Here is a 27,419-nt window from a genome sequence, read left to right as displayed (position 1 = left end):
CATATATGTTCATAGAATAAGCCAAATAATTAACTTTTAGATTTTAAATAATTTTTGAATACATCTCAAGATACCTAGCACAACATTAATATCAAGTCTTTGAACAGTAATATCAACTTGTAAGTAATACTCTTAATGTAGTAATCAAATATTAACAATAAATCATGCCAAATAATGAGTCTATCTTGAATCAACTTATTATTCACTTGAAAATCTTATCATCGTTACACATTCATCACTACAAAAGTCTATGCAAACATCTTAACATTTTTTATAAGCTAATATACACAAGAGAGATTACTTTGACAACATCTTATTTCAATTAGTTATATTAAATATTAGGCAAACTTAATAAATTAAAATATTTATAAAAAATTATTTATTCAATCTACTTACAATGTTGTTACACCAAAGATGCTACTACAATATCTAAATTTTCTTACATGTGTATATACATGACATTTCATATACAACATATACATATGAATTATTCTTAAATGTATAGTAGTAGTAAAAGCATCATGGACATGCAATTATGCTTTAAATCAAAATATAGGATACAATATATTAATGGGCTATATTACCATATATATATATATACATCAACAACTCTATATATATAAAGGGGCCATGAATAATTAAAACAACAATCACATGATGATGATAACATGCTTCATGCCCAATTCGTGCTCCCATACATAGCGTGTTGCAATATTGCGATAGTTTTTTATTCAATCAATTCTAAAATTGGTACAATACAGATTTGAAAATTCCTTGAAAAATTGCAAAAAAATACTCGTGATGCAATGCCAGTATCGCATGAATTCTGCCCATTTTATTAATTTTTTTAATCAACCATATAACATATGAACTTTAATCCCAAATTTAATCCTAATCTTCAATTTGAAAATTTTCAAAGAATCAACAATGGAGTGACTCTGATACCATTTGTTGGATTTAAATGAATATTTACAATACAAAATGACCATCCATATTTGATTTAATGAGAACAAAGAAAAAAAAATTAGCAGAAACATACCTTGATCAATTGTAGAGTTGATTGTTTTTTTATGGTTAGAGTTTAATTATTTTAATTTAAAATAATCTTAAAGTTTGTAAGTTTTTTATGAAAGGAGAAAGAAAAACCTCTTAATAATTTTAAATTAGGGACCATAACCCCTTAAAAGACACATACTTTTATTATTTATAATTTGGCCCCTCATCAAATTAAAAATAACAATTTGATCTCTACACATTAAATCTATGACAATTTAATACCTTAAAGTTAATTATCAACTTTATTAGACTACTAATCAAATTAACTATACTTTGAGACAACAATATAATTAAATCACATATGTGTGCCCATATATTTGAATTTTTTTTTTCCCACAAGTTTATTTTAGAAATTCTTATTCTACTCTATTAAAGGCATTTTTTATGTCATACTAGCTTGTAATCGATCATGTGAGGGTTTTTATCCCCATTCTTATAGATAAGATGAACTCATGACAATTATTGTGATATCTTTAGATTTTCCTTTTTTGATATAAGTAGCTTGATGGAGAGTATGATGTTTTGCATCATGGGTCTTAGACTAAAGGTAAGAATTTTGAAAGTGATCTCTTATTAACCATTACATAAAAATATATGGTGAAATTGCTTAATATATTTCACTCCCTTACATTTAGGGATTAGAATACCATTTATTTGAATTAACTCACAAAAAATAAAATATTTAACGATAAGTTAAATGTAGTTAATCAAATCATCATTGATGATGTTTTCATTATATATATATATATATATATATATATATATATATAAGACCCCAAATGTTTTCTTATCATGGAGCTTTATGATTCCCAATTGATTTTAGAGCTTGTAAAATCTCAATTTCATCTAAACATTTCCTAACTCCTCATTTTCTTTGGTAATAATTGCAAAACCTTCAGAAGTCATAAAATGATCGCCATAGATATGATTATAGACATTAATAAATTGTTGAGCTACATCTTGAGAACATATAAATTTATGATCTTCCTTATTAAAAAGTTTATTGATAATATTCATCCTTTTCCTAAATACAGTATTTAAATGAGAAAATTACGTGTTAAAATATCAAGTTTTAGCCTTGACTTCTGCTTCGAAGAATTTTTTTATGTTTAAGCATTTCCTACAGTTTCAGTTGTGTTGAAGCTTTTTTAATAAGAATCTTTATATAGGGATTAAGTTGTTGGATGTCATCAATTTCATCTTTACCTACTTGATTCTCTTAGGAATATAATAAAAATTATGTACTTTTTCAATTTAATTATAACTTGTCTAACAAATTTAATTTCCTTATAGAGTTTAAAAGTTAAAAGTAGAATTCTTTTCACGAAAGTCAATAGACTTCATGTACAACTTCACACAAGTCGATAGGTTTAATGTGTAGAAGCCAAATTGTTTCTCTTCACGTAGGCCAAATGACCTCTTCATACAAGGAACATACTAGGAACTACTTAAGGCAATTTGTCTATATTTAGGTGTAGTTATAATGTTCGATAAATTAATTGATATTGTTACACTGATTGAACGATATAATGAACACAAATATCATTCTTAAAATAAAAAGATCGAAAATACAATTCTAGAAAGCTAATTTGAAAAAAAATAAAATAAATACCCAAAGAATTACAAGTGAGAATTTATCAACATGAGTTAGAATATACATTTTTAAGAAAAATTATAGTTGAGTTCTTAGAAATAAGGTATGAGTTTGATATCATATCTGCTATCGTATTCTTTCTTTCTTTTAGTGATGCTACAGAATCCACTATCACTTCTAAAATTTTAAGAGGTTGAAGAAAAAGTGTGAGATGAATATACGATATTTATTTAATAATATTTTCTTTTCAATATTAACCAAAAAGTAATAATTTTAAAAAATATAGAGGAAAATATGAAAATTTTAGATATGATATAACCGATTAAACAAGTAATTTACTTAATAAATATTTGATTAGCATTTATTTAAACAAATTTAAGGAGTAACAAAAAAGAAGTGTGCAGTCGTTATTTTTCGAGAGATACTCAAGAAAAATGCTAAAAGAATGAAACTCCTATGAAAATATTTGTAACTTTATTTTTAAAATTGATATAAAATTTTAAAATATTATTTTAGGTGGTTTTAAAAATTATTTTGTTTATATTAAAATATTCTATACATATTTCTTAATTATTTACATATGTAAACATATGCAAACACTAACGAATACAGAAGAAGTAAAAAAAAAAAAAAATTTTATGTAAAAACTTAAATTTTAACATGCTTGTGGTCATATAAAAAAACATATGGTGAAGTAGTTGTAGAATGAAAGTAGAAAGTATACTTGTAGCAAGCTTAGTGTGTGAATGAAATCAGTGAATCTTTTATTAATATATTATATTAGTTATTAGTACAGTAAACTAAAAATTAATTGTGATTACAATAATTAAATTAAATTAAGTGTCAAAAAATTATTGATAAAAAACCATTTCATTGTGAATAAATTTTTGTAGTTGAGATAACTTAAAATTTGGATATAATATTTTATTCCTATAAAAAAGCGGAGCCAGCTGACCGCCGCTTCCCGGAGACCTACGGGAACTCAGAATATGCTTTTACGAGACAGCATCCGAATTTTCCTCACGGAGACTTCTCTCGCCACGGTTGTCTATTCTACTCTTCCTTTCATGCTTCTTCCTTCTCTGTGAACGAATTTGCAAGACAAAAGAAGCTTAAAAATGTCCAAAAAATCGAACCCTAGTTTCCCTCTCAACCCATTACCAAAATCTCTCACCAACTCCTTCATGGCTCAGAATCAAATCATTGACTCCCTTACCTCTCACATCTCTCTCTATCACTCTCATATCCCCTCTTCAAACCCTAATTCTAATCCCAATCCTAGGTCCGGCATCCTCAAATGGTTCTCTTCTCTCTCGGTCGATCAACGCCAAGCCCATCTTACCACCGTTGATTCCATGTTCACGCGAATGCTCATGCAAATGCTTGGCAAAATCCGTACGCAAGGCCATGGTTGTTTCATAATCCTGCCAGACCTCCCGTCGCCTGAACCACCACATTTCCCGGGCCTTTGTTTCAAGAAGTCACATGGGCTTCTATCTCGAGTTTCCGAGTCGAATGTATCGGAGCAGTGGATTTTTCAGTCGACTCGGCTGTTTGGATCAAGAGAAGATGAAAAGATCGATGAGGCTTCTTGTTCGGTTAATTGCCTTGATTCAGTGACGGTCAGTGAAGAGTTTGTAGCAGATGTGGACCGGTTTGTTGAGACGATGGATAAGGTATCAAATGGGGCCTTTCTGAGGGGCGATAGCAGCGAATTGATATCGGAATGGGTGGAGTTAGATTGGTTAAAAGCAAAAGGATATTACAGTATGGAGGCATTTATCGCCAACAAGTTAGAGGTGAACTTGAGGTTGGCATGGCTAAATTGCAGTAACGGGAAGAAGAGAGGGGTCAAGTTGAAAGAGAAATTGAATGCGGCGGGGGCAGCTGCGAATGTGTATTGGAGGAAAAAGGGGTGTCTGAATTGGTGGGTAAACTTGGGTGCAGCGACGAGGAAGAAGATATGGAATGCTGTATTGGGGAAAGCAGCAAAATCCCTGGTATTTTCTGATTAGCTTTTGCTTTAGCTACGTTATTTTAGTAGTTATTACTGCACATAAATTGTTCTGGAATTTATAAATAATCTAAAAGTAATCTTCTGTTCATCTGTAGCTGTGAAGTTGCAAAACGATAAAAATTTGAAATTATTATAAATAATCTAGTTATACTCTTGTGTCTTGTAGGGAAACGATTGTTTATGGTTATTGTCTTTGTCTCACTGCTATCTTCCTTCTTTTGGGTTTCTCTTTGCGTACCTCCTTTATGTGTTAGCATAGCAAGATAAGGCAGGATATCTGTCATTGACATAACCTATAAATTTCCATATCTTGAGGGCATGTAGCATTTACATCAGGCAAGTCCCTGCAATTATGGCATGAAGCATGAGGCTGGACTGCATTAGTTGTGCGAATTCTCTCAGATTAATTATTTGTTTGAAAGATCCGAGAATGATTGACATGAAGTTGCTAACATGCTTGTAAATACATTGTAAATGGGTTGTGCCCCCTTGGCACTCTAACATCAATACAACTCCACACTTTTATTTCAAAAAAAAAAAGTTGCTAACATGCTGAAACAGCAGCTACTTTTGCCTCTTGTCAAATTATAATCTCATACTTTGATCAGAAGGAAAAGAATTAGAACCATTATAGATTTGTTCTTGAAGAAAAATAGGTTCAGGAAAATATATTGAAGAAAATAATGATATAATGTATGTTTGACAAAGGGAAAAGATAAGGTAATTAAGGGGACAGAAATAGGGGATTGAAATACTCTGCGGATAGGTTGAAAAATAATGCATTCATTGAATGGACAAGGAGAGAAAAGTCCCTGAACAAATTGGGCATGTATATGCTTCTCAAGAGGAAAGTACATAGAAAAATAAAAGATTTTAGTAATTCCACTCCTACTCTCAGCTTTGACTTTAAGATAAATCCTAAAAGGAAATCTAACTAAATTAGGATAATATAACTCAACTCGGAACACCCTACAGACTTAGCTGAATATTGAGTATTTTAACCTTCCTTGCCTGCCAAAATTCTTGCTTGCTTGAGCCAACAGTGAAGGTATTGGGTATAGAACCTTAGCAAGAATGGCTTCTTCTCAGTCAAATCGTGTTACAATGGCCTCTCTAGCTGTTATGAGAGCTGGACAATTTTCCTTAGAAGCTCATTTAGAAACGCAAGACATCTCTGTGGGTGACCATTTTTGTCTGGGAGGCTTGTTGGGGCCGAATTCTTATCATGGACGATTTGAGAAAGAGGGAATGCATTATTGACGACGTGTGCCTGATGTGTGCATGTGACAATGAATCTCCTAACATTTCCTCTTGTGGTGCCGGAGGGAAGAAAGGTACAGGATTTGCCTCATGGTTTGTTGGGCATCAAGTGGGTGACTAGTTGGTCTCTTCAATTTGTGCTGCTTGCCTGGGAAAAGAATTCTTACTAATGGAACTTTGAGGAAAGGCAAAGAATTTTGGTGAAATGCTGCCCTTATGAAAATAAAAGTCTCAAGTGAGCTTAAATGTAAAGAATCATGTCTTACTTTTTCATGCATTAGTTCTACTGAGGTTGGGAATAAATGTTTTTATCCTCCAGTTTTTGTTCGCCATGATCTAAGGGATTACCAAAATAAGCCTTTTCACCCTTTGTTGCTGGGTGTTCCATGTAGATCCAATGATTTTTATTGTTCACCTATAGAAAGGCTTTCAATATCCACCTAGGAATCATTGCTTGTGAATACAGAATAAGCATTTATTTTCTCATCCTCATGTGAACTGTTTACCTAAATTCTTTCTCCAATAAACCTTTCCAAATATGATTAAGTTTTGTGTTTTCAGAATAGCTTATTCTTGACTTACATAAGAAGCTTGAAAAGCCTTCTCTTCATTTCCTTCTTGATACTTTTTATCTGGATACCATCACAAATTGTTGGTCAGTTGCAATTTATAGATACCTGTGTTTGCAACATGATGGTTTCTTTTACTGATTTGTGGGCCAAGATTCATGGTTATTTTAGAGTTATCTAGCACAAGACCTGTATTTTTTTTTTGAAATAAAAGTATAGTATATATCATCGGTACCAAGGGGTTACCGCCAATTTGCAAAGCATATGCATCTCAATCAATTGATCTAATACCATCCCAAAATCATTTAAATCCTTAATATCATGTCCCAAAAACAAAAAACCAAAGGTATAAATCCTTTTATCCTTAATAATGTTGAAATCCCTTCCAATCCCATCAAATGCTCTAGAATTTCTCTCTTTCCACACAGCCCACATAACCGAAATCGGAATAAGCATTAAGTTTTTTTCCTTTTTACACAGCCCTGCCCATGCCCACAATTCATCTTTCACAGATCCTGCTATAGCCCATTTTATCCCCAAAAGTCCACAAATCATTGTTCATAAACTGTAGATCAGCGGACACCACACCAGTTAGTGATTGCATGGTTCTGCATTAATTTTGCACATATAACACATGTTAACCATGCATCTGCACCTCCTCATCAGCATATCTATGGTCAATATACTTTCTCTACAAGCTTCCCATGCGAAAAAAGGCCTGTATTGCATTGTTGTTTTAATGTTTTTCCTTTTCTTTTCTTTGTTTTAGTGGATTTCTTGTACTTTGATGTTGTACTTTTCTCTCATCTTTCAATTAATATTTCTGTTTAGATAAAAAATCAATTTTTTTTAAAAAAAATGATATTGAGTATTTCATTTTAGATTTAAATTCTAACTAATAAAGTTTGTTTAAAAGATTATTAAAATTAAGCTGGGTCATGTCGGGATCGGTAAGGGAGGAGATTGGGGCTTGGGAGAGTTTGAAAAGTTGCTGTTTTTTGGCAGACATTATTCCTCTTTGTATTTTGTGGGTTGTATGGAAAGTTAGGAATTGTAGAGCTTTTGAAGGAATTGAGGATATTAAGGGTTTTGATGTACTGAAAAATAGATGGCTTAGGACCCTAGAATTTTTGGTTTTGGGTCATCCTCCGATTATGGTCCAAATGTTTAGGAATACTTTCTGTTTGGAGGATTAAACTCTAAATAATTGTACATGATCTGCACCAGTTGGTGCTTATAGCAATACATATTACACTTTTGCTTTAAAAAAAAAAAAGAAGCTGTGATTAGTACTCATTGCTGTCTATAATCATAAAACTTGTGGAAAAAAATAGACTAGTATTTTATTTTAGATTTAAATTGTAGAAATTCTAACTAATGATATTTTCTTTTTCTAAAAAAATACTGAAAGACCTAAGCGGTGATAATTAAAAATATAAAAAAATATGATTAATATTTGCAGCTGTTCATAATCAGAAAATCTGTTAAAAAATTAGATCAAGTATTTTCTTTTAGATATAAATTCTAATAAATATATATATTTAAAATTAGATTATTTTATTTTAGATTTAAATTCTAATTAATAAAATTGAGTTGAGTATTGATTGGCATTTGTATTTGTATTTAAAAGATTCTGCGGAGTATTGGGTTGACATGTGTTGCTATCGATTAATATTTGATAGGTTTCTGTTCAAATTTTATTATATATGAAAGTTAATACTACAAAGCTGAGGTTTTCTTTTTATGTAGAGGCTAGAGTCTTAAAGATGGTTGAATTATTTTTGAAATATTAAAGATAGTTAAATTAAAGTTAGAAAGAAAAACCTAGCCAAAAAGGAAATAGAGTAGAATTTTAAAGATAAGAATTTTGAAATATAAGCAGTTTCACAATCTGTAGAATTTCTTCTCATTTTAAAAAAGACTAAGGAGAATTCCTTGTAACAAAAAGTCTTAAAAAAACCAATTTTTATCTTTTAAAAAATAAAACAAAAAAACCAATTTAAAAAGGTAAAAATTAGAACATGAAGTCTTTGACAGAAAAAATTCATAACATGTTTTACCCTAATTTACATAGATTGGTGGTAAGTTTCAATGTAAGTAACCTCATCAAAACCATATTTTTCATCCTTGGTACCATCGTTCATTAAGGTTCAATATATTGCAGTTGCCTTAGGATAATTAATGTAGGACAATTAAGGTTGATTTATCCGATTATAGATTTGAGGATAAAAATCTAGATATTACACATAGGGGATTTCTTAGACAACACATCTAAGAAGTCTTAAGCATTACACTTAAGGTTTTGATTGCATCATACAACTAGAAAATTGAGGAACTCTCATAATCTATTAGGAAATACCTGAATGAATCCCCTCAAGAGTTACAATCATATTTATAAAATGCTAAATAAGTCTTTCCCAACTAAATTAAGAAATACCAAAACTAATTTAGAGTACTACTCTTAACAAGAAAGGAAACTAATACTAATAATATTAGGAATACTAATTATAATATAAATAGAAAATATTAAACAAATAGAAAAGCTAGATATTAATAAGAATAAAATTCTAAAATTACTAAAACCACAAGAATAGGCTCCTAACTAATATAGTAGTTTTACATTTTAAAAATTGTAATTTCTAATTTATTTAGGCATGTAACCCATTTTGCATCATTCTTCCTTGGCCGGAGGAAACTTATCCATGAATTTTGAAGTGACGACTGATGTAGAACCTTGCTCTTCGAGCATCCTTAAGGAAATTTAACAAATGCTGTGCATAATCATTCTCTTAAATAGCAAACATAATGGAAACACTTAATTGTTGAGTACGAAATGTTTTAAAACTACATCCTTTATGTCTAGGATAAAATGATTAGTATTAGTAGTCTCTTCATGTTGAGCATTTTGACCATACAACAAAGGTTGACCTAGAAAAATATGTGTAAACATCATAGGAACTACATTGCACAAAACTGGATCACTGCAGTACCATGATGAATAAAAACAAGACTTTGCTGAGCTACCAAAATGCTTGAATTATCCATCGAAACTAGTGTATGTGGTTGGAAAAGAATAGAAAAAAATTGAAAATCACCCAAAACAAAGGAGAAAAATCCTAAAGCCTAAGCAGTCGAAACTGCTGCTAGTCCACTCACAGTTGCCAACGGGAGATGGTCGACACTGCCTCTACCAATAACTTCAGAAGGCCCTAATCGACGGACTCCAGGAGCCTTGCCACAAAACTCCACCTGAAACCATGTCTCGCAATCCAGTACTTTTTCACAGTCGTGTCTCGCATCGACCTTCGATCTGTAACTGCCACCTCCATTCAAGTCAAACAACTGGCATCATATTCCTCAGGACATATCATAATGCAGAATCAGATGGTTATGAGTTTCTGCAGCTCTAAGGCACTTAACATGAACCCTAGGGGTTAAAGCATAATTTGACCATCGATCCACAATTGCTACCTCCATTCAAGTCAAACAACCGGCATCATATTCCTCAGGGCATATCATAATGCAGAATCAGATGGTTATGAGTCTCTGCAGCTCTAAAGCACATAACACGAACCCCAGGAGTTGAAGCATAATTTGACCATTGAGCTTGGATCAAATCATTACTGTTCATGTTACTCAAAACCGCAGTTCAAACAACACTTAAACTTAAAGGGGAATAAGACAGTACAAAAACTTCTACTGATGATGTCATTTTGGGAACTTGGATTGTGAGTTAAGAAAGCAAAGTAAGATCTGAAATTGTAGATGCCTGAGGGTTGTAAAGACCAGATTCTACAGTTATGGTTATTATTAAAAACAACAGAATCAAGTAGTTGAATGAAATAAGTCATGTCACCCGATTCCTGATTCTTAAGATTTTTAAAGAAAAATGTTTTCCAAAAAGGGGAACATTAAAAATAGTTCACAAAAGAGGAAATGGTAGCAATGAGGGCTTGCGATAAGTTGTAGAGACGAGGTGAACAACTTGCTGATGGGAAATTTTCGAACCAACTATCCTCCCAATTTACCTTATAGGGGCTCAAGGACATGGTAATGGGAACCATCATCTGGAAGGGCGAGAGGGGATGTGGAGGAGAGTGTTTGTTGCTTGGTGGGGAGGATTGGAGGACAAGGATTTTGGGTGTTTTGCTGATCGTCCTCATGGTATGAGTTTATGGAGGACAATTAGTATGGGAAATGGTAAATTTTTTCATTATGTCAAGTGGGAGGTGGGAAAGGGGAGATAGAATTCGCTTCTGGTTTGATGAGTGGATTGAGAATGACATTCTTCAAGATCAATTTTAACAGATTTTCGATATTGCTGAGAGCAAGTATATGGTGGTGGGGGAGGTTTTGGCGGTGGAGGAGCTCCGCGGGGGCGGGGGGTGGGAATAGGGTGTGGGGGGGGGGGGGTGTGTGGAATGTGGAGGTTAAGTAGAATTTAATGATTGGGAAATCAAAGAATATGAAGATTTGCTTCTATTGCTTTCTACTGTGCACATAAGCTCGGATTGCGATAAGTTGATGTGGAAACTAAAGAAAGATGGTCAATGTATGGTAAAATCTTTTTATGACATTTTGATAGGTTCTAATGAACCAGGGGTTGTAGATTTTCCTTTTAAGCAGATATGGAAAGCCCAAGTGCCACTAAGAATTTATTTATTTATTTATTTATTTTTTGCGTGGGAGGCAAGGAGGGAATGTGTTTTAACTATTGATAATTTAATGAAAAGGGGCAGAGTGATGACTAATGCGTGCTACTTCTGTAAACAAGTGGCGGAGACCTGCAATCATTTTTTTTTATGGTGTCCTGTCACCTATAACCTGTAAAAAGGGAGAGAAAAAAAGGTAAAAAGAGTAGTAGTAAAAAGGGAGAAGGGGGTAATGGAGAATTTAAAAGACTGGAGTGGTCTTTAAATTATGAGGGTAAAAATTCAGCAGGAGGGGGGAAGGAAAGCAAGTCTAGTAAACTATAGTGATGATAGGGAAAATCATTTCATGAAATGTGAGAGGAATTAATTAAGGAAAAAAATAAGGGATTATCAAGGGCTGTTTGAAGAGATGGAAACCAGATTTGGTCTGCTTACAAGAAACCAAAATGGAGGAAATTAATAAGTAGGTAATCTGCAACCTGTGGAATGGTAGTAAGGTGAACTGAGTGTACTTACCGGCAGTTGGGGCAGCTGGGGGTATCCTTATTATATGGGACAAAGAAAACTTTATTTGCAGAGAGGTAGAGAGGGGCAAAGTGTCTCTTTCGGGCTTGTTTGAGAATTGAGGAGATGGGGAGAGATGGGCTTTTTCGAGCATATATTGTAGAGGGAACATAGAGGAAAAGGAATATGTGTGGGAGGAATTGCAAAGCTATAAAATGAAATGGGGTGAAAACTGGGTGATTTTAATATGGTACTCCATTTGCATGAGACATCGGGAGGAGGAACCAGATGTGAGGAGGTGGAGGAGTTCAGGGAGATGGTGGATAATTTGGAGTTGGTGGACCTTCCGCTTGGGGGAGGCAGATGGACGTGGTCTAACTCGAGGGATAACCCATCTTGGTCAAGAATTGACCATTTCTTTATCTCTAATGGTTTGTTAATGCAGCTTGCAGATTTGAGTCAAAAAGTTTTATCTCGACCAATCTCTGATCATTTCCCAACATGCCTTGTGCCTGAAGGTATTATTTGGGGCCCTACTTCATTTAGACTTGATAACAAGTGGCTCAAAGTGGAGGGGTTGAGGCCTATGGTGGAGAACTGCTGGCAAGAGGCTGTTGTTGAGGGCACTGGTACTTTTATTTTTGCCTTAAAGCTAAAATACCTGAAAACAAAAATTAAGAGATGGGCTAGGGAGGAGGAGGGCAGATTGGAGAGGGTTATCAAGGAGAATTTTGTGGTTATCAAGGAGAATTTTGTGGAGTTGGCTGACTTAGGTAGCAGGGAGATGGGGGGCTGTTATGTGAGTAGGGAAGGTCTAAATTAAAAAGGAAGCGGCGTCCATAATGAACTTGGAGGCGATTTCTTGGAAACAAAAAGCTAGAGAGAAATGGCTAAATGAGGGGAATAGAAACACTAATTTTTTCCATTGTTTGGCCAATTATTGAAGGAAAAACAATTATGTGGATGAGCTGTGCTGGAATGGGGAAACTGTTAGTGGTAATGAGGAGATGGGACAAAGGGCAAAACTATTTTTTCAGAATCTGTACACGGAAGACATGGTTCAAAGGCTTAATCTTGATAACCTGAATTTTAAGATGTTAAGTGATGTTAGCAGGGATGGGTTGGAGATGCCATTCACGGAAGAGAAAATTAAAACCTGCTTGGATGAATGTAATGGGGAGAAAAGCGCCGGGGCCCGATGGTTTCAATATGAAGTTTTACCAAGTGTTTTGGGATGTGATAAAGAGTGATGTGATGGCTGTGTTCCATGATTTCCATAGGTCGGGGACTTTTGTTAACTCCATCAACTCAACTTTTTTAGTGCTTATTCCTAAGGTGGTGGGTGCTAAAGAAATAAAAGACTTTATACTAATTAGTTTGGTGGGGAGTATTTATAAATTGATATCCAAGATGCTTGCAAAAAGATTATCTAGAGGTCTTGGGGAAGTGATTGGTGAAAATCAGAATGCTTTTGTTGAAGAGAGACAAATCCTCGATGTAGTGATGATTTCCAATGAAGTGGCGGATGATTTAGTGGGGCAGAAAAAACAAGGACTTATATACAAAACTGATATGGAGAAGGCGTACGATCATGTGGACTATATTCTTGGTAGGATGAGATTTGGGTGTAAATGGAGAAAGTGGATTAGAAAATGTATTTCTTTTACTTCCTTTGTGGTCATTGTTAATGGGGGACCATGAACCTTTTTCAAGACTTCTAGAGTCCTTTGCCGAGAGGATCTTTGTCACCACTACTTTTCCTTATCGTTATGGAGGCGTTTAGTAGATTGATGGAGAGAGTGGGGGACTTGAATTGTCGAAAAGAATGGATGTTGAGATTGGGAAGGAAAATATGAGAGTTTCTCACCTATTTTTTGCGGCTAATACTTTAATTTTTTGTGAACCGAATGTTAATGCCATTTTACACTTGAGATGCATCCAACTTTGCTTTCAAATGGTTTCCAGTCTTAGAATCAATTTGAAAAAGACGGAAATGGTGCAGATTGGTGATAGAAGTGATGAAGCTTGATTGACCATGGTATTGGATTGTAAAGTCACTAATCTACTATAAAGTACGTAGGTCTCCCACTCGGGGTCAAATATAAAGATGTGAGAGCACGAGAGTCTATTATTGAGATATTTGAAAAGAGGTTGGCGGAGTGGAAGAGGAATTTCCTATCTAAAACGGGTAAACTCACTTTGATTAAGAGTATATTTGTTAATTTACCGATTTACTACCTTTCCATCTTAACAATTCTGGCCAGTATAGTAAAAGGACTTGAAAGTATCTAATGTAGATTCCTTTGGGGTGATGAGAAAGTTAATAGGAAATATCATTTGATTAGGTGGGAGGAGGTTAAAAAACCGATTATGGAGGGGGGCTCGGTTTAAAGTCAATTGTGGATTTAAATCGAGCCTTCCATGGGAAGTGGTTGTGGAGGTCTCTTGGGGAGGAGGCGAAACTTTGGTGGAAGGTGCATGCTAGATGGGGTGATTAGGAAAGGGAGAGTAGGAGAAGAGGTAAATTTAAGTCTCACGGGTTGAGCATTTGGAGGAAAATTTGGGATGACAGCCACTTTATCAAGGGTTGTGTGGGCTGGCGGGTTGGCAGGGGAGATGGGGCTTGGTTTTGACATGATGAATGGGTGGGGAACTTCAGCTTAAAGGACAGATTTAAAAGAATTTTTGATATTGCTTGCAACAAGGATGCCAAGGTGGAGGAGATGTATGAGATTGTGGGGGAGGGAAGGGTGTGGGATGTGAGGGTGAAGGGAAGTCTACAAGATTGAGAAATAGATGAGTATAGCGACCTGTTATCGTGCCTGAATGAAATGAAATTGAACAATGAAAGAGATAAAAGACTTTGAAAGCTGGATGAGAAGAAAGGGTTCTTGGTGAAATCCTTGTATAGCTTTCTAACTAAGAATGATAACAGGTGCAGTAAGTCAGCTCCTTATAAGCAGATATGGAAGTCTAAATCCTCTCCTAGAATGACTTTTTTTGCGTGAGAAGCGGCCAATGAATGTATTTTGACTTTGGACATGCTAAAAAGGAACGGGAATGTTCTGATTAATAGATGCTACTTATGCCGTGCTGCTGAGGAAATATAGAACCATTTATTATTATCTTGCCCTGTGACATACAGCATATGGATCTCTGTTTTTGGGCTGTTTGGGTTAAATTGGTTATGGCTGATAGTGTGAGTAATGAACTGTGGGCGTGGGTTGACTTTTGTAAAAAAAAAAATCATTTATTCCTTGTTCCACTTACTATATTTTGGGTAGTGTGAAAGGAAATAAATGAGAGAGGTTTTGAGAGTATAGAGACTAATTTTGTAAGAATTAGAGGTAGATGGATTCATACATTTGACTCTATTTTATTGGGTTATGATATCAAAGATTTGGATGACTTTGGTGTTGTCATGGATCACTTGATTGACATGTAACTATTTTGTATATGGATGGTACTCCTTCGCTATCTTGTGCATAATAATACTTTTTTTTTATTTAAAAAAAATAGTCTTCTGGGCGTTTGTTGGGTTGGGGTGAGCTCGGTGAGGGATGAGTTATAGGCGTGTGGAGGTTTTTGTAAACAGAAAAAATATATTAAACTTATTTCTTTGACTATTATTTGGGTGGTGTGAAAGAGAGAAATAGAAGGGTTTTTGATAGGGTGGAGGATGATATGTCTAAAATTAGGAATAGATGGTTTCATTATTTTGACTCTATTTTCTTAAAGCATGACATGTATTGTGTGGAAGATTTTGGACACGTGATAGACATTATTTCTGAGGCGTAAATACTTTTTGTGCATGGATTGCACCCTCTTGGTGCCGTAGCTCTTATACATTGTTATACTTTTATTTATTTTTTTGAAAATGAAAACTGTAAAGCAAGAACTTGTTTTCGCTAGGCATAAGGCTACTTGAATTCCTGATTTCCCTTGACCTTGACTTACGAAAGGAAAGCTGGCCTAATCCTAGTTCCTAATATCTTAGTACCCTAAAGTTTTTGCTTACGGGTCATCCTCTGGTATATTTTGAGTCTTTAGGAAGATTTTTGGTACGGAGGACTAAGTTGTAAATAATTATACATGTTCTTTTTGCACCTCTGGTGCTTATACTAATTCTACTCTACTACTTTTCACTTCAAAAAAATCCTAGTTCCTAATTTAAGAGAAAATATCATAGCGGCAAGATGTACGAGAAAGGAACTATTATCGAGCTCAAGCTTGATTCTTCTAGTTTTGGCTCCCTGATTCTTACAACATTCAAAATTGGTAGTTTTTGCTTATTCCTACTCTCATGGGGATTTAGGGATCGTACATGCACTTGATTCATCTTTACTAGTTTGCTCTTGATGACGCTATATATAGCTATTCCTTGGATTTTTAGTAAATTCAAACGGTGTTTGAATGTGGAACTTTTCCTGAACATTTGAATATTGAATTGAATTCACTATTGACTCAAGAAATTTTAAGAATGACTTCTTGATCCAAATTTGTTCTTTATTATGTAGTTAAAAGAAAGAATGTTTTCAGTTTGTCGTTGGAAGTTGTGCAACAGAGCTAGAGAGGCTTTCATTTAAATTTAAATAGTAAAATTTGAATGTCTTCTACAAATAATGTGGTCTGACATTTGATTGTTACAATATATCAAACATTTGAGATTCCATTTTTTTTTTTTTTTTTTTTTTTCTGAGAATCAGACACTTGAGATCCTGAGGGGAACAAACTCTGTGCCAGAGGATGGAAGGTGGCTTTTCAGTGCAAGAGGGGAACGCTTGGGGTTAAACTATCTTGAATCATCCAAAAGGACAGTATCAACATTTTCAGCTGAATCATCCAAAGGGACAGTATCAACGTTTTCAGCTGACATAGAATTTGGCTTTGCTATTAGACCAGCATCTCTTTCCAGGAAACTTAGTTCCTTAACTGATGCCTTTAATGGCTTACATGTGCTTCAGGATATTGTTAGTTTGATTGTAACGTATCAGCATATTGAATGTGATTTAGGAAAGGTATTTTTTAGTTCATTAGATTCTGTCAGTAACATATCTGATTGTATATTAAGAAAATTGCGAGGATTTCTTATGGTTATTTCACTTGATTGTATAAAACAAGAACTTGAAGAAGGGAATTCTAAGCCTCTTCCAAATTGTAAGCCTTTACCTAATAAATCCAAAGAAAAGCTTGGTTCTTCTGGTCGTAAAAAAAAAAGCAGGTCTAGTAACCTGAAAAGGCAAACCCCTGTCCCAAAGTTGAGCTTGGATGGGCACTCGTCAAACAAACTTCACAAGGTACTTTTTCTCTAGTAAGATTTTATATAACAATTTTTATCTTCATATCTGCATGTTGAGAACTCTATGGGTAATTCTTTGAAATGGTTTTAATTGTTGCAAATGATATTCCAGGATAATCATTCTGTTCGGGATTATGCCAAGAAGGTAGATTTGATGGAGTCCAAAGGAGTGCCTTGTATATCTTTCGGGAAGGACACTTGTGTAGAGACCTTGTCTCCCTTGGAAATGGTTACTTGTGTTTCTTTTTGGATAGAGCATAATAGTTCTTTATAATTCAAATTGTTTATGACTTCTAGCTTGTATCAGGAACGTGGCCAAGGAATGGTTGTTGGAAAAGGAAGAACTACTGCAAGGAAGAGTAAGAAGGACAAGAATAAAAAGAACTCAAGCTTAAAGATTCCAAATGAGGTGGAAAACTCCGAAATATCAGTTAGACCAGATTCTCCTTCCTCTGTTATTTTCCAAGATGAGAAACTGAAGTTTGAATGTGCATTTGATAACTCAAATCCCTATAGTCCTCCTAATCTGCTTTGTGGGAAGGACATCAATGCCCGAAGTACCCTGGATAATATCTTACTAAGGTGTACTGAAGGTGTTTGTCATACAGTTGCAGAGTGTAAACAGTCCTTGGGTAAAATTGAGAATCAAACTCCATCTTCTCAAGTAGAAGCTTTGAGCTGTGAAGTAAAACATGATGCAAATAATCCTATTTTTCCTGCAACACGGCTTGATGGTCTTCTCAGCAGTGAAAGCATGAAGTCTCAGACTTCTTTTCATGCAAATGAGTCTGAGGCAAAAGATATTTTGCCTCACAAACCAGCTAGGGCTTTTGATGGAAGAAGAGAATCTTCTTTGACTAAGAAACAAGAGAAAAAAAGTTGTTATGCTGCTAGCCCTCCAACCTCTTCAGAGTGTTTCTCATATGAATGGCCCAGTGTAGCTCCTTTTTATTTTCCATCTGTTAATTCACATCTTCCAGCTGCCACTGACAGATTACATTTAGATGTTGGTCATAATTGGCGTAGTCCTGTTCGCCAACCTTTTATATCTGCAATGGGTAAGACAAGAAATACTACTGTTGAAGGTGGGTGCAACCCGACCCTGTCTCGACCAATGCCAATGAGTTTGGATTGGCCCCCTATGGTTCGAAGTTCATGTGGATTAGCAGCATTGTTGACCTGTAATTATGATTCTGGATTCATCACCAGGAGGCAGTCTTCTTTTCAGCAGAACCTTGCCAGTCAGAGTGTGCCATTTAGTGCCAAAACCACTGATGATGAACACAAGTATTCTCGGGATTTCAAAGATTTGTCTGAGCTGCCAAACACTCAGGATGTTGGGGATGAATGCGACAGTCACTGGATATCAGAGGAAGAATTTGAGGTGCATGCAGTTTCTGGGATGGATTATAATCAATACTTTGGTGGTGGCGTGATGTATTGGAACCCTTCTGATCATCTCGGGACAGGCTTCTCGCGCCCTCCTTCACTTAGTTCTGATGATAGTTCATGGGCTTGGCATGAAGCGGATATGAATAGGGCAATTGATGACATGGTTGCATTCCCTTCTTCTTATAGTACAACTGGTTTGACTTCTCCAACTGCTGCTTCATTCTGTTCTCCTTTTGATCCTTTGGGCCCTGGACACCAGCCACTTGGTTATGTTGTTTCAGGAAATGAAGTACCTGGCAAAGTGTTGCATTCTTCATCAACTACGAATGAAGCAGCAGCTGACGAGGAGATTTCTGGATCTCTCGCGAGTTTATCTGCTGATGTTGAAGGAAATACAGGAGATTCACTTTCTTATCCCGTCTTGCGTCCTATCATCATTCCTAATATTTCAAGGGAAAGACCAAGGTCTGAATTTAAGCATGGTTTTGATCTTAAAAGCCCGTGTGTTCCCCCTACTAGGCGCGAGCAACCTCGGATAAAGCGGCCGCCATCACCTGTAGTGCTATGTGTTCCGCGTGCTCCACGGCCACCTCCACCCTCTCCTGTGAGCGACTCTGGAAAGAAGAGGGGCTTTCCAACTGTTAGGTCTGGTAGCTCTAGCCCAAGACATTGGGGTGTGAGAGGTTGGTATCATGATGGAACTAACTTAGAGGAAGCTTGTTTAAGAATGGATGGTGCTGAAGTTGTTTGGCCTTCTTGGAGAAACAAAAGTCTCTCAGCTTGTCAAATGATTCAACCTCTCCCCGGGGCATTGCTGCAGGATCGTCTGATTGCAATGTCCCAGCTAGCTCGTGATCAGGAACATGTAGGTTTAACATATATATATATATATATATATATATATACATATTATGTATTCTGAATATGATAATGGATTTTGAGTTGCAGTCACATAATTCTGTTTTGCAGCCAGATGTGGCATTTCCCTTGCAACCACCTGAGGTGTTTAACTGCTCTACACGGAAGGCATCTTTCTCTTTGATGCACAACCTCCTTCATGATGAAATTGACTATTTCTGCAAGCAGGTACAGGCTAGATTCATCTTCTTCAAACATTTTCTGCAGGATTTGCATGTGAAATTTGTATTTGGGTTTTATAGCTTTGAGCTCAAATTTCCATTCATTTATGGGTGTTGCGAAATCATTGATTATTTGTATGACATGATGAAATCCAAGGTTGCAGCAGAGAACATGGCTCGTAAGCCATACATTAATTGGGCTGTCAAGAGGGTCACTCGTTCTCTCCAGGTCCTGTGGCCCAGGTCTAGGACAAATGTATTTGGTTCAAATGCAACTGGTTTGTCCCTTCCTTCTAGCGACGTGGACCTTGTTGTTTGCCTTCCTCCTGTGAGGAACTTGGTAAGCATGTCAGGATCCAATATGCTCTCGATTACTTCTTCCCCATGCACTTATGTTTATACTGGAAGACTAATTTTCAGATACCTCTTCCAGGAGCCTATTAAAGAAGCTGGAATTTTGGAGGGTCGCAATGGTATTAAAGAAACTTGTCTTCAGGTACGTTCTTAGCATCCATTGTCCTTTGGTGGTTGCAATAAGAAGGCAACTTTCTCTTGACTGTTGATTAATGTTGTTTTCATACTTTTTAAAAATGGAATAATAGAGGAACAATAGATACTATTCATTCCATTATTTTGGTGAATCGAGAACTTTAGATTAATTAGTTTTACACATGTTGATGAGATTTAGATTTTTATGTTGCTAAATATAAAAAATTTGCATCTCTTTGAACAAAATTTGATACAGTTGGTGCACCATAATTTTGGAATTTGTTCTATTTGTTGCCTTGTCTTTGAGATTTCATTCCCCGTTTAATGTTAGGTCCTTTGGTTGTGGTATTATAACTTATCAACTCAGGTTCGTCAGAAAAGATGAGAAGAAAAAAATGAAGAAATCAGGTTTGTTTTGAGTAGTTGTGAGAAAATCCGGAGAAAGCTGCCCAATACAGGTCTATTGTGTTCTTTAAATTTATGAGAGCTGGTTATAGTGCAGTCCACCACATTTATTTCTCTGCGGGAATAAGTAAAAGTGCTTGTTCTGTTTCAAGTTCAGTTACTGTGTATTTTATTATAGTTTTTTTTTTTCTAAACATTTTGGATCTAGTTCTCATTATTCTCATCATTGTAATTCATATCTATTTCAAAAAAATATTAAACAACACCAAATAATCTTATGTATTTTGTTTTATCTATGATGTTGGTTACCACAATCCTTTGGGCTATGGCTCATGGGCCACGGTTTTATATTAACTTTTGTATTTCTCCCCTGTCCTCTCTCTCTCTGTTTGTTTTTCATTGTTTTGGAGAATCCCTAGAGTCTTCCATTGATGCAATCTTCTTCTCTCTTTAGCTAATAATCAATATTTTTCATTAAAAAAAATTTCCCACTACCCTCAATCTCAAATGGAAATAAAAAGTGGTTGTTGTATTTGGTAGGAGCTGAAAGTTTACTTTTGATTTCCATTCTATCGAGGTCAATGGAATTATTTGTAGCTGTCATCTTCCTGTTATTCCTGAAAAATGATTTATTCTTGCTTGTCTTTCAGCATGCAGCCAGGTATCTTGCCAATCAGGAATGGGTAAAAAATGATTCTCTGAAGACCGTGGAAAATACTGCTGTATAGCTCATCTCTTGCAATCTTCTTCTTCTTCTTCATCATACTATTATCTTCTAATGTCTTTCGTTTGACATGACCATTTCATCTGCTTTCAGATTCCTATTATCATGCTTGTGGTTGAAGTTCCATGTTATTTGGTTTCTACTGCAACCTCTAATGTGCAACCACTGAAAGATCAGTCAACTTGTACGGATGTTGATCGAGGCAACCGTGTCTCCTCTGATATGATAGAAGATTCTAGTTCACCAAAGTGCTCACACAGTATTTATGAAGATATGATAGATGTGAAATCAGTTCGCCTTGATATTAGTTTTAAGAGTCCATCACATACAGGACTCCAAACTACGGAGCTGGTACGTAGTTGCATGAACTTAGTTCATTTTTATAAGTTTTAAGCTTTTTTATTATCTAAAATTAAGAGAATGTTATTTGCTTTTGTGGAAAAATGCCAGTGTTATTATTTTTTTTGTCATTGTTTTGTAGGTGAAAGGGCTGACAGAGCAATTTCCAGCAGCCACACCTCTTGCTTTGGTACTAAAACAGTTCTTGGCAGATCGTAGCTTAGACCAATCATACTCTGGGGGCTTAAGTTCTTATTGCCTTGTGAGTTACTCTCAGTTCTTCTTTTGCATGATATCTAACACCTCATGATGGAATGGTCATCCTGAACTTACACTAAAATTTCTGCATACCTGCACCTAAACTGAGGAGGGAGTAAAGCTATACAAATATCGTGTGCATAGGTTCCAATGTTGAGTAAATGCGAGATCTTGTTCTCTTTCAGTTGTCCATTTTGCCTTTTTCTCATCGTAGTTAAGCGTGTCTAAAATTTGTTGGAATTTGGCATTTGTTTTCCTTTAATTTCACCTTTCTGTTGCTGTCAGATTTCAGTTAGTCAAATAATGTGTCTTGAGAAGTGTAAAGTGCATTAACGTAGGATAAAGGGTATATATTCCTCTTGTTGTAATTAAGTATGTTTCCTTTTATTATTCATGTAAACTTGTATAAATAGACCCCTTATAATTCCATAATAGACACAGTTCATTCTCCAAATGGTATCAAAACTCCAGGAAAAAGAACCCAAGGCTTCTTTTACAAATCTTACTTGGCCTTTATTGCCAAAATAAGAAAATCCTTGGAGGTTAGCCTTCTTTTCCACCTCCCTCCATCACCAAAATAGCCAGCCACCATGAATTGTCAACCAGGCACCAAAACCGGCCTTCATTGCTGATTCCAGCTCCTCAGCTGCGCCTTAGCCGCTCCTCAACCATGCGTCCAGATTTCTCCAGCAGCATGTCCAGGTCCCGTCCACACAGCATAGCCGCTGCCCCCTTGTGTGTCTGTCCCTGCTTGTCTCTCTATCCACCGTTGTTGGTCCATGCACAGCTGTGCCTCCTTGCAGAGCCCCTTATGCTAAGCATTTTGCCGCAAAACAGCATGGGAATTCCAGTTGGTGATTTTCTTTCTGTTACCTCTTATTTGACCTTAATTGCAATAAGAAGTCGTAGATTATGTCGAAAGTAACATACCCAATTTCTGGTACAAATTCCCAAATGGGAAATTTTAGACAAAGCACCAGCTAACTTCAGTCAATCTAGGCTGTTTATATTTTCACTGGTAAAGATTATCTGTGCTGGTCACCATTGATTTGAACATTCTCAAGCGAAAAGGAAAATTTAGTCTTGGCACAGGACCAAAATAAGGAGATCCAGCATTTGATGCTTAGGATGAAAAAGACTTAATAACTATGGCCAGACTCTGGAATTTCATGTTCCCGGAAATAAAGAAAACAATCATGTTCCTGCCTGCAACAAAAGAGGTTTGAGACTCAATCGAAGAAACTTACTCGAAGGGAAAGAATGCAACCTAGATTTATGATCTTGTCGAATCTTGGATAACCAAATGGGAAAATAAACCAGCTATAGAATAGGCAACTCTTTTGAAGAATTGATAGTAAGAAATCGATCAGTACCACAGTCTCACTGTGGAGTGTAGTAAAGACGCAACAACATTGAAGAGAATAGTTGAAAAGGGTAGGATGTATTAATTTATGGTTGGACTAAATGGAAGATACGATCAAGTAAGGGTTCAGATCCTAAGAAAAGAGATGTTATGTCTAAATGAGGTAATATCTCTTGTCAGTGTAGAAGAAAATAAAATAGTAGTTATACTTGGACCTTGCACAACTATAGCACTGCAACAACTATTATGGACTCTAAACCACATCACTAGGAAAAGGAGTCCAGTCACAGTGAGAACTCAGCTATTGGCGGGGAAAGCAAAGACAATCTTTGGTATACCTTCTGCAAGAAGTCTCGACACACCAAGAAAAATGTTGAAAGTTTTATGGAAAGCCACTACCTCTAGTAAAAACTAGGGGTGCAAGAAGGCTCAAGGACATGCACACATGGGCTAAGAAGAGAAGGCTACAGACATTAATGACTTCAAGTTAGAAATAGAATGCCTTAGGACTCAACTTGAGCATTTTGAAAAGGTTAGAAGTAAAGGTCTCTTAGCACGTTGAGATACACTTCCTACTATCTCAAAAGAAAATGTCTGGATAAATCTATTGAATTGTCATGGATTGTGGATTCAGGAGCTAATAATCACATAACAAACTCTTCCATATTTTTTAATTTTTATGCTCCATGTTCAGACAATAAGAAAATTGTTACTGCTGATGGTTCACTAACTATAGTAGTAGGAATTTGAAACATACAACTTGATCCTTATTTCACTCTTACTACGTACTCCATGTCTCAAAATTGTGTATCAATCTCATATCGATGACCAAATTGTCTCATGACTCAACTATAAAGTGATTTTTTCTTTTCTCTTTGTGAATTGAAGGGCCAAAAATTGGGGAGGACGATTGGATGTGTTGAGGTTCGGAACGAGTTATACTTCTTGAATACACCTGACATACCATGAACTGTTAAGGTTATGGTTGTATCACAAAAGATTAGGGCACTCATCTTTCTTCACCCCTTAAGTTATGTTTTCCTTTCTATTTTCCAATGTAATAATAAAAACTTGCATTGAAATATATGTGAACTGGTAAAACACAAACGTGTAATTTTTCCTCTAGTAATATAAAAGAGACAATTTTCCTTTTCACAGTGATACTTGGGATTCCTCAAATGTTCCTAATTTTTTTGAGATTCAATGGTTTGTTTCTTTTATTAATGATTGTACTTGAGTAACTTGACTTTTCTTTTTAAAATCGAAAATTGAGCTTAGTTTTATCATTCTCTAGTTTCACATTGTGGTCAAAACTTAGTTTGGTGTCAAAATTAAATATCTGTATTTCTAATGCTCGAGACTACTTTAAACAGACATTATTCTCATATGTCAATATTCTACAACAAAATGGGTTAGTAGAAAGGAAAAATAGTAACTTGCTCACCACTACACGTCTTCTTATTTCAAAACCGTATACTCAAACACCATTAATGTGAAGTTTTATTAATCACTACCTATGTTATCAATTAGTTACCATTTAGAGTACTGGGCTTTCGCAGTCCAACAGAAGTTCTAGCTACATTTTTCTTTGAACTCTGAGTAACCAATTATCTAAATCCCCATGTCTTTGGGTGTGTTGCCAATGTTCATATACATCAATCTCAAAATGGAAAAATTGACTCTAGGGTTATCGAGTTTGTGTTTGTTGAATGCTTGCCAATGCAAAAAGGTTACAAATATTATCATCCATCTACCAAAAAGTTTTATGTATTCACTGATGTTATCTTTGTTACAATCGAATCCTTTCCTTGCTCTTATCTTCAGGGGGTGACCATTCTAGAAGATAATGAGAACTCGTTCTTTGACATCTTCCCTCACCCTTAAATACTACACCTTCTAAAACAATCACTCAATTAGAAAACCAAAGTCCACAAAATGAGCCAAACTAGAACCCACAAGATGAATCTCAAGTGCCGTAAAATGAACTTGAACATCAAGTCATACAAGACCCACACTTTTCACTGGTGTGTTTAAGAAGAAAAAACTTGGACCGTAATCCGAAGCAAGTTCAAGGAGCCGAACCGGACACCAAAAATGAGGTAAGCACTGAGAATCACATTCCTTCTGATATTGATATGCCTGTGCACTTAAAAAAGGGATAAGAGAAGGCATTAAGCATCCGTTCTATCCAATCTCAAATTTGGTCGCTTTTGAAAAATGTTTATCATCTCACAAGAAATTTTTCATGATCTAAATGCAATATCCGTCTCTAAAATATTATCTGCGACTTTAAACTGTGAGGAATGAAGAAATACTGAGTGTTGAAATGTAGATACTTGAAAAAAATCAAATATGAGAGTTGGTAGACCTACTTAAAGGAAAGAGACTAGTTGGCGTAAATGAGTGATCACTACAGTCTGATCTATGGTCCAACCATAGAGACGAGGTACAAGGTAAGATTGGTGGCCAATGGGTGTATTCACACACGGGATTGATTGTCAAAAAATATTTGCAGCCATTGTAAAGATGAATACTGTATGTATCCTACCATTCTTAGTGGCTAATTTCAATTGACAATTGCAATAGTTTGCTATAAATAATACCTTCTTGTATGGGGAATTGGAAGAAAAAATTTACCTGGAAATCCTCCCCGTGTGTGCTAAGGAAGTAGGACCAAATAAGGTATGCAAACTGAAGAAAACACTGTATGGGCTTAAGCATTCCCCCGGGCATTGTTTAAGGGCTTTGCAAAGGTGATGCTATCCATGGGGTACAAACAGAGTTAAGGATATTACATCCTGTTCATTAAGCACTCAGAGTCAGAAGGAGTCAATGCTCTCTTGGTATATGTAGATGATATAATTGTTACAAAGAATGATGAAGGAGAAGAGTTAATTCTCAAGTAATGCTTGACTAGAGAATTCGAGATTTAAGAATTGGAGAAATTAAAATATTTTACAAAAATCGAAATAACTTTACTCAAATTCAGGAATATTTATCACACAACAAAAATGTTATTAATCTTTTGAAGGAAACTAGCAAGCTAGCAAACAAACTTGTTAGCACATCAATTGATCCCAATCATAAGCTAAGATTGACAAAGGAAGACTCCGAGGTGGACAAGGAAATGTACTAGTGAGTAGTGGAGAAATTAATGTACTTATCACATATTAGGGTAGACGTTGTATGTGTAATTAGTGTAATGAGATAGTTTATACACAAGTATAAAGAAGTGCATTTGCAAGTTGCCTACGGGATGAAGAAGACTTAAAGATGGACAAGGAAATGTACTAGAGACTAGTGGAAAAATTGATATACTTGTCACCTGCTAGGGTAAACATTGTATATGCAGTTAGTGTAATGAGCCAATTCATGCACAAGCTCAAAGTAGTGCATTTGCAAGCTGTATTCATGATACTCTACTACTTGAAGGGTACTCATAGGGAGAGGATTATGTTTAAGAGAAACAATAGACTATTTGAAATATACACTGATGCTGATTATGCAGGATCACTAGTTGACAGAAGATTTACTTCTGGATATTGAACATTTATCGGGAGAAATCTAGTGATTTAGAGAACTAAAAAACAGAATGTGGTAGCTTAGTATAGTGCAGAGCCGGAGTTTAAGATTATAGCTTAAGAGGTGTGTGAATTCTTATGGTTGAAAATGATTTTAGAAAATTTGAAGATTTAATGGAGGGGTCGGTGACACTCTACTATGACAATAAGTTGGCAATTAATATTTCTCACTATTTGGTATAACATGATAGGACAAAACATATTGCAGTAAACAGATTTGTCATCAAGAAGAAACCGGATAATGGATTGATATGCACTCCATATATGCCTACTGCTTTGCAACTTGCCAATATACTAACTGAAGGATTAAGTGATCTTGGATTTCAAAATATTATTGCCAAGCTGGAAAGGATAATATCTATCCATCAGCTGAAGCAGAGTGTTGAGAAGTGTAAAGTGTATTAAAGTAGAATAAAGGACATAGTAGTAATACACTCCTCTCATTGTGATTAAGTATATTCTCTTTTATTGCTCATGTAAACTTGTATAAATAGGCCCCTCATATCTCAATAATAGACACACTTCATTCTCCACAACATGCTCAACTTACTCCCAAGTTTTTGTAGTATTTTGGGATTATGCATGAACCTTTGTAATAATGCTCTAGCAGGGATTAATATTGAGGAGGATATGGCTATCAGGTTTGCTGAATCGATTGGTTGTGATATTTTATCTTGACCTGTCACTTATGTAGATGTCCCTTAAGGGGTGACCCTCTGGTTGAGTCTTTTTAGGATCCTACGGTAAAGTTTCTAGGAGGCTCAATTGTTGAGAGGGCGGTTTGTTTTCTCGAAGAGGTACAGTTTCTCTTATCCAAGCTTGTTGGTCTAGTATTCTT

At 35.5% G+C, this 27,419-nt stretch overlaps 1 protein-coding gene across 12 annotated transcripts in view; it reads left to right on the top strand.

Annotated features, from left to right (window-relative positions):
• The first annotated feature begins 3,569 nt into the window (after window positions 1-3,569).
• The window catches only part of MEE44 (Nucleotidyltransferase family protein), a 40,267-nt gene continuing 16,417 nt past the window's right edge, over window positions 3,570-27,419 (top strand). For 6 of the 12 annotated variants that reach the window (XR_015819234.1, XR_015819237.1, XM_088220287.1 and 3 more), the window contains exons 1-10: window positions 3,570-4,650; window positions 16,359-16,949; window positions 17,064-17,180; window positions 17,259-19,208; window positions 19,313-19,429; window positions 19,580-19,762; window positions 19,856-19,918; window positions 20,967-21,038; window positions 21,134-21,391; window positions 21,522-21,641. Coding sequence is in view for 5 of the 12 variants with exons in the window: in XM_088220287.1 (XP_088076413.1) it covers window positions 3,769-4,650; window positions 16,359-16,949; window positions 17,064-17,180; window positions 17,259-19,208; window positions 19,313-19,429; window positions 19,580-19,762; window positions 19,856-19,918; window positions 20,967-21,038; window positions 21,134-21,391; window positions 21,522-21,641 (4,353 nt within the window). In the remaining 7 variants the exon portion in view is untranslated. The remainder of the gene's footprint in view (window positions 4,651-16,358; window positions 16,950-17,063; window positions 17,181-17,258; window positions 19,209-19,312; window positions 19,430-19,579; window positions 19,763-19,855; window positions 19,919-20,966; window positions 21,039-21,133; window positions 21,392-21,521; window positions 21,642-27,419) is intronic. The other 6 variants (XR_015819231.1, XR_015819232.1, XR_015819233.1 and 3 more) reach the window with 2 other exon arrangements.

This window comes from Carica papaya, chromosome 5 (genome assembly GCF_054855325.1).
Source record: "Carica papaya isolate Zhongbai chromosome 5, ASM5485532v1, whole genome shotgun sequence".
Taxonomy (NCBI): Eukaryota; Viridiplantae; Streptophyta; class Magnoliopsida; order Brassicales; family Caricaceae; genus Carica; species Carica papaya.
Note: the sequence above shows the minus strand (reverse complement) of the source record. Positions and strands in the feature narration are given on the sequence as shown.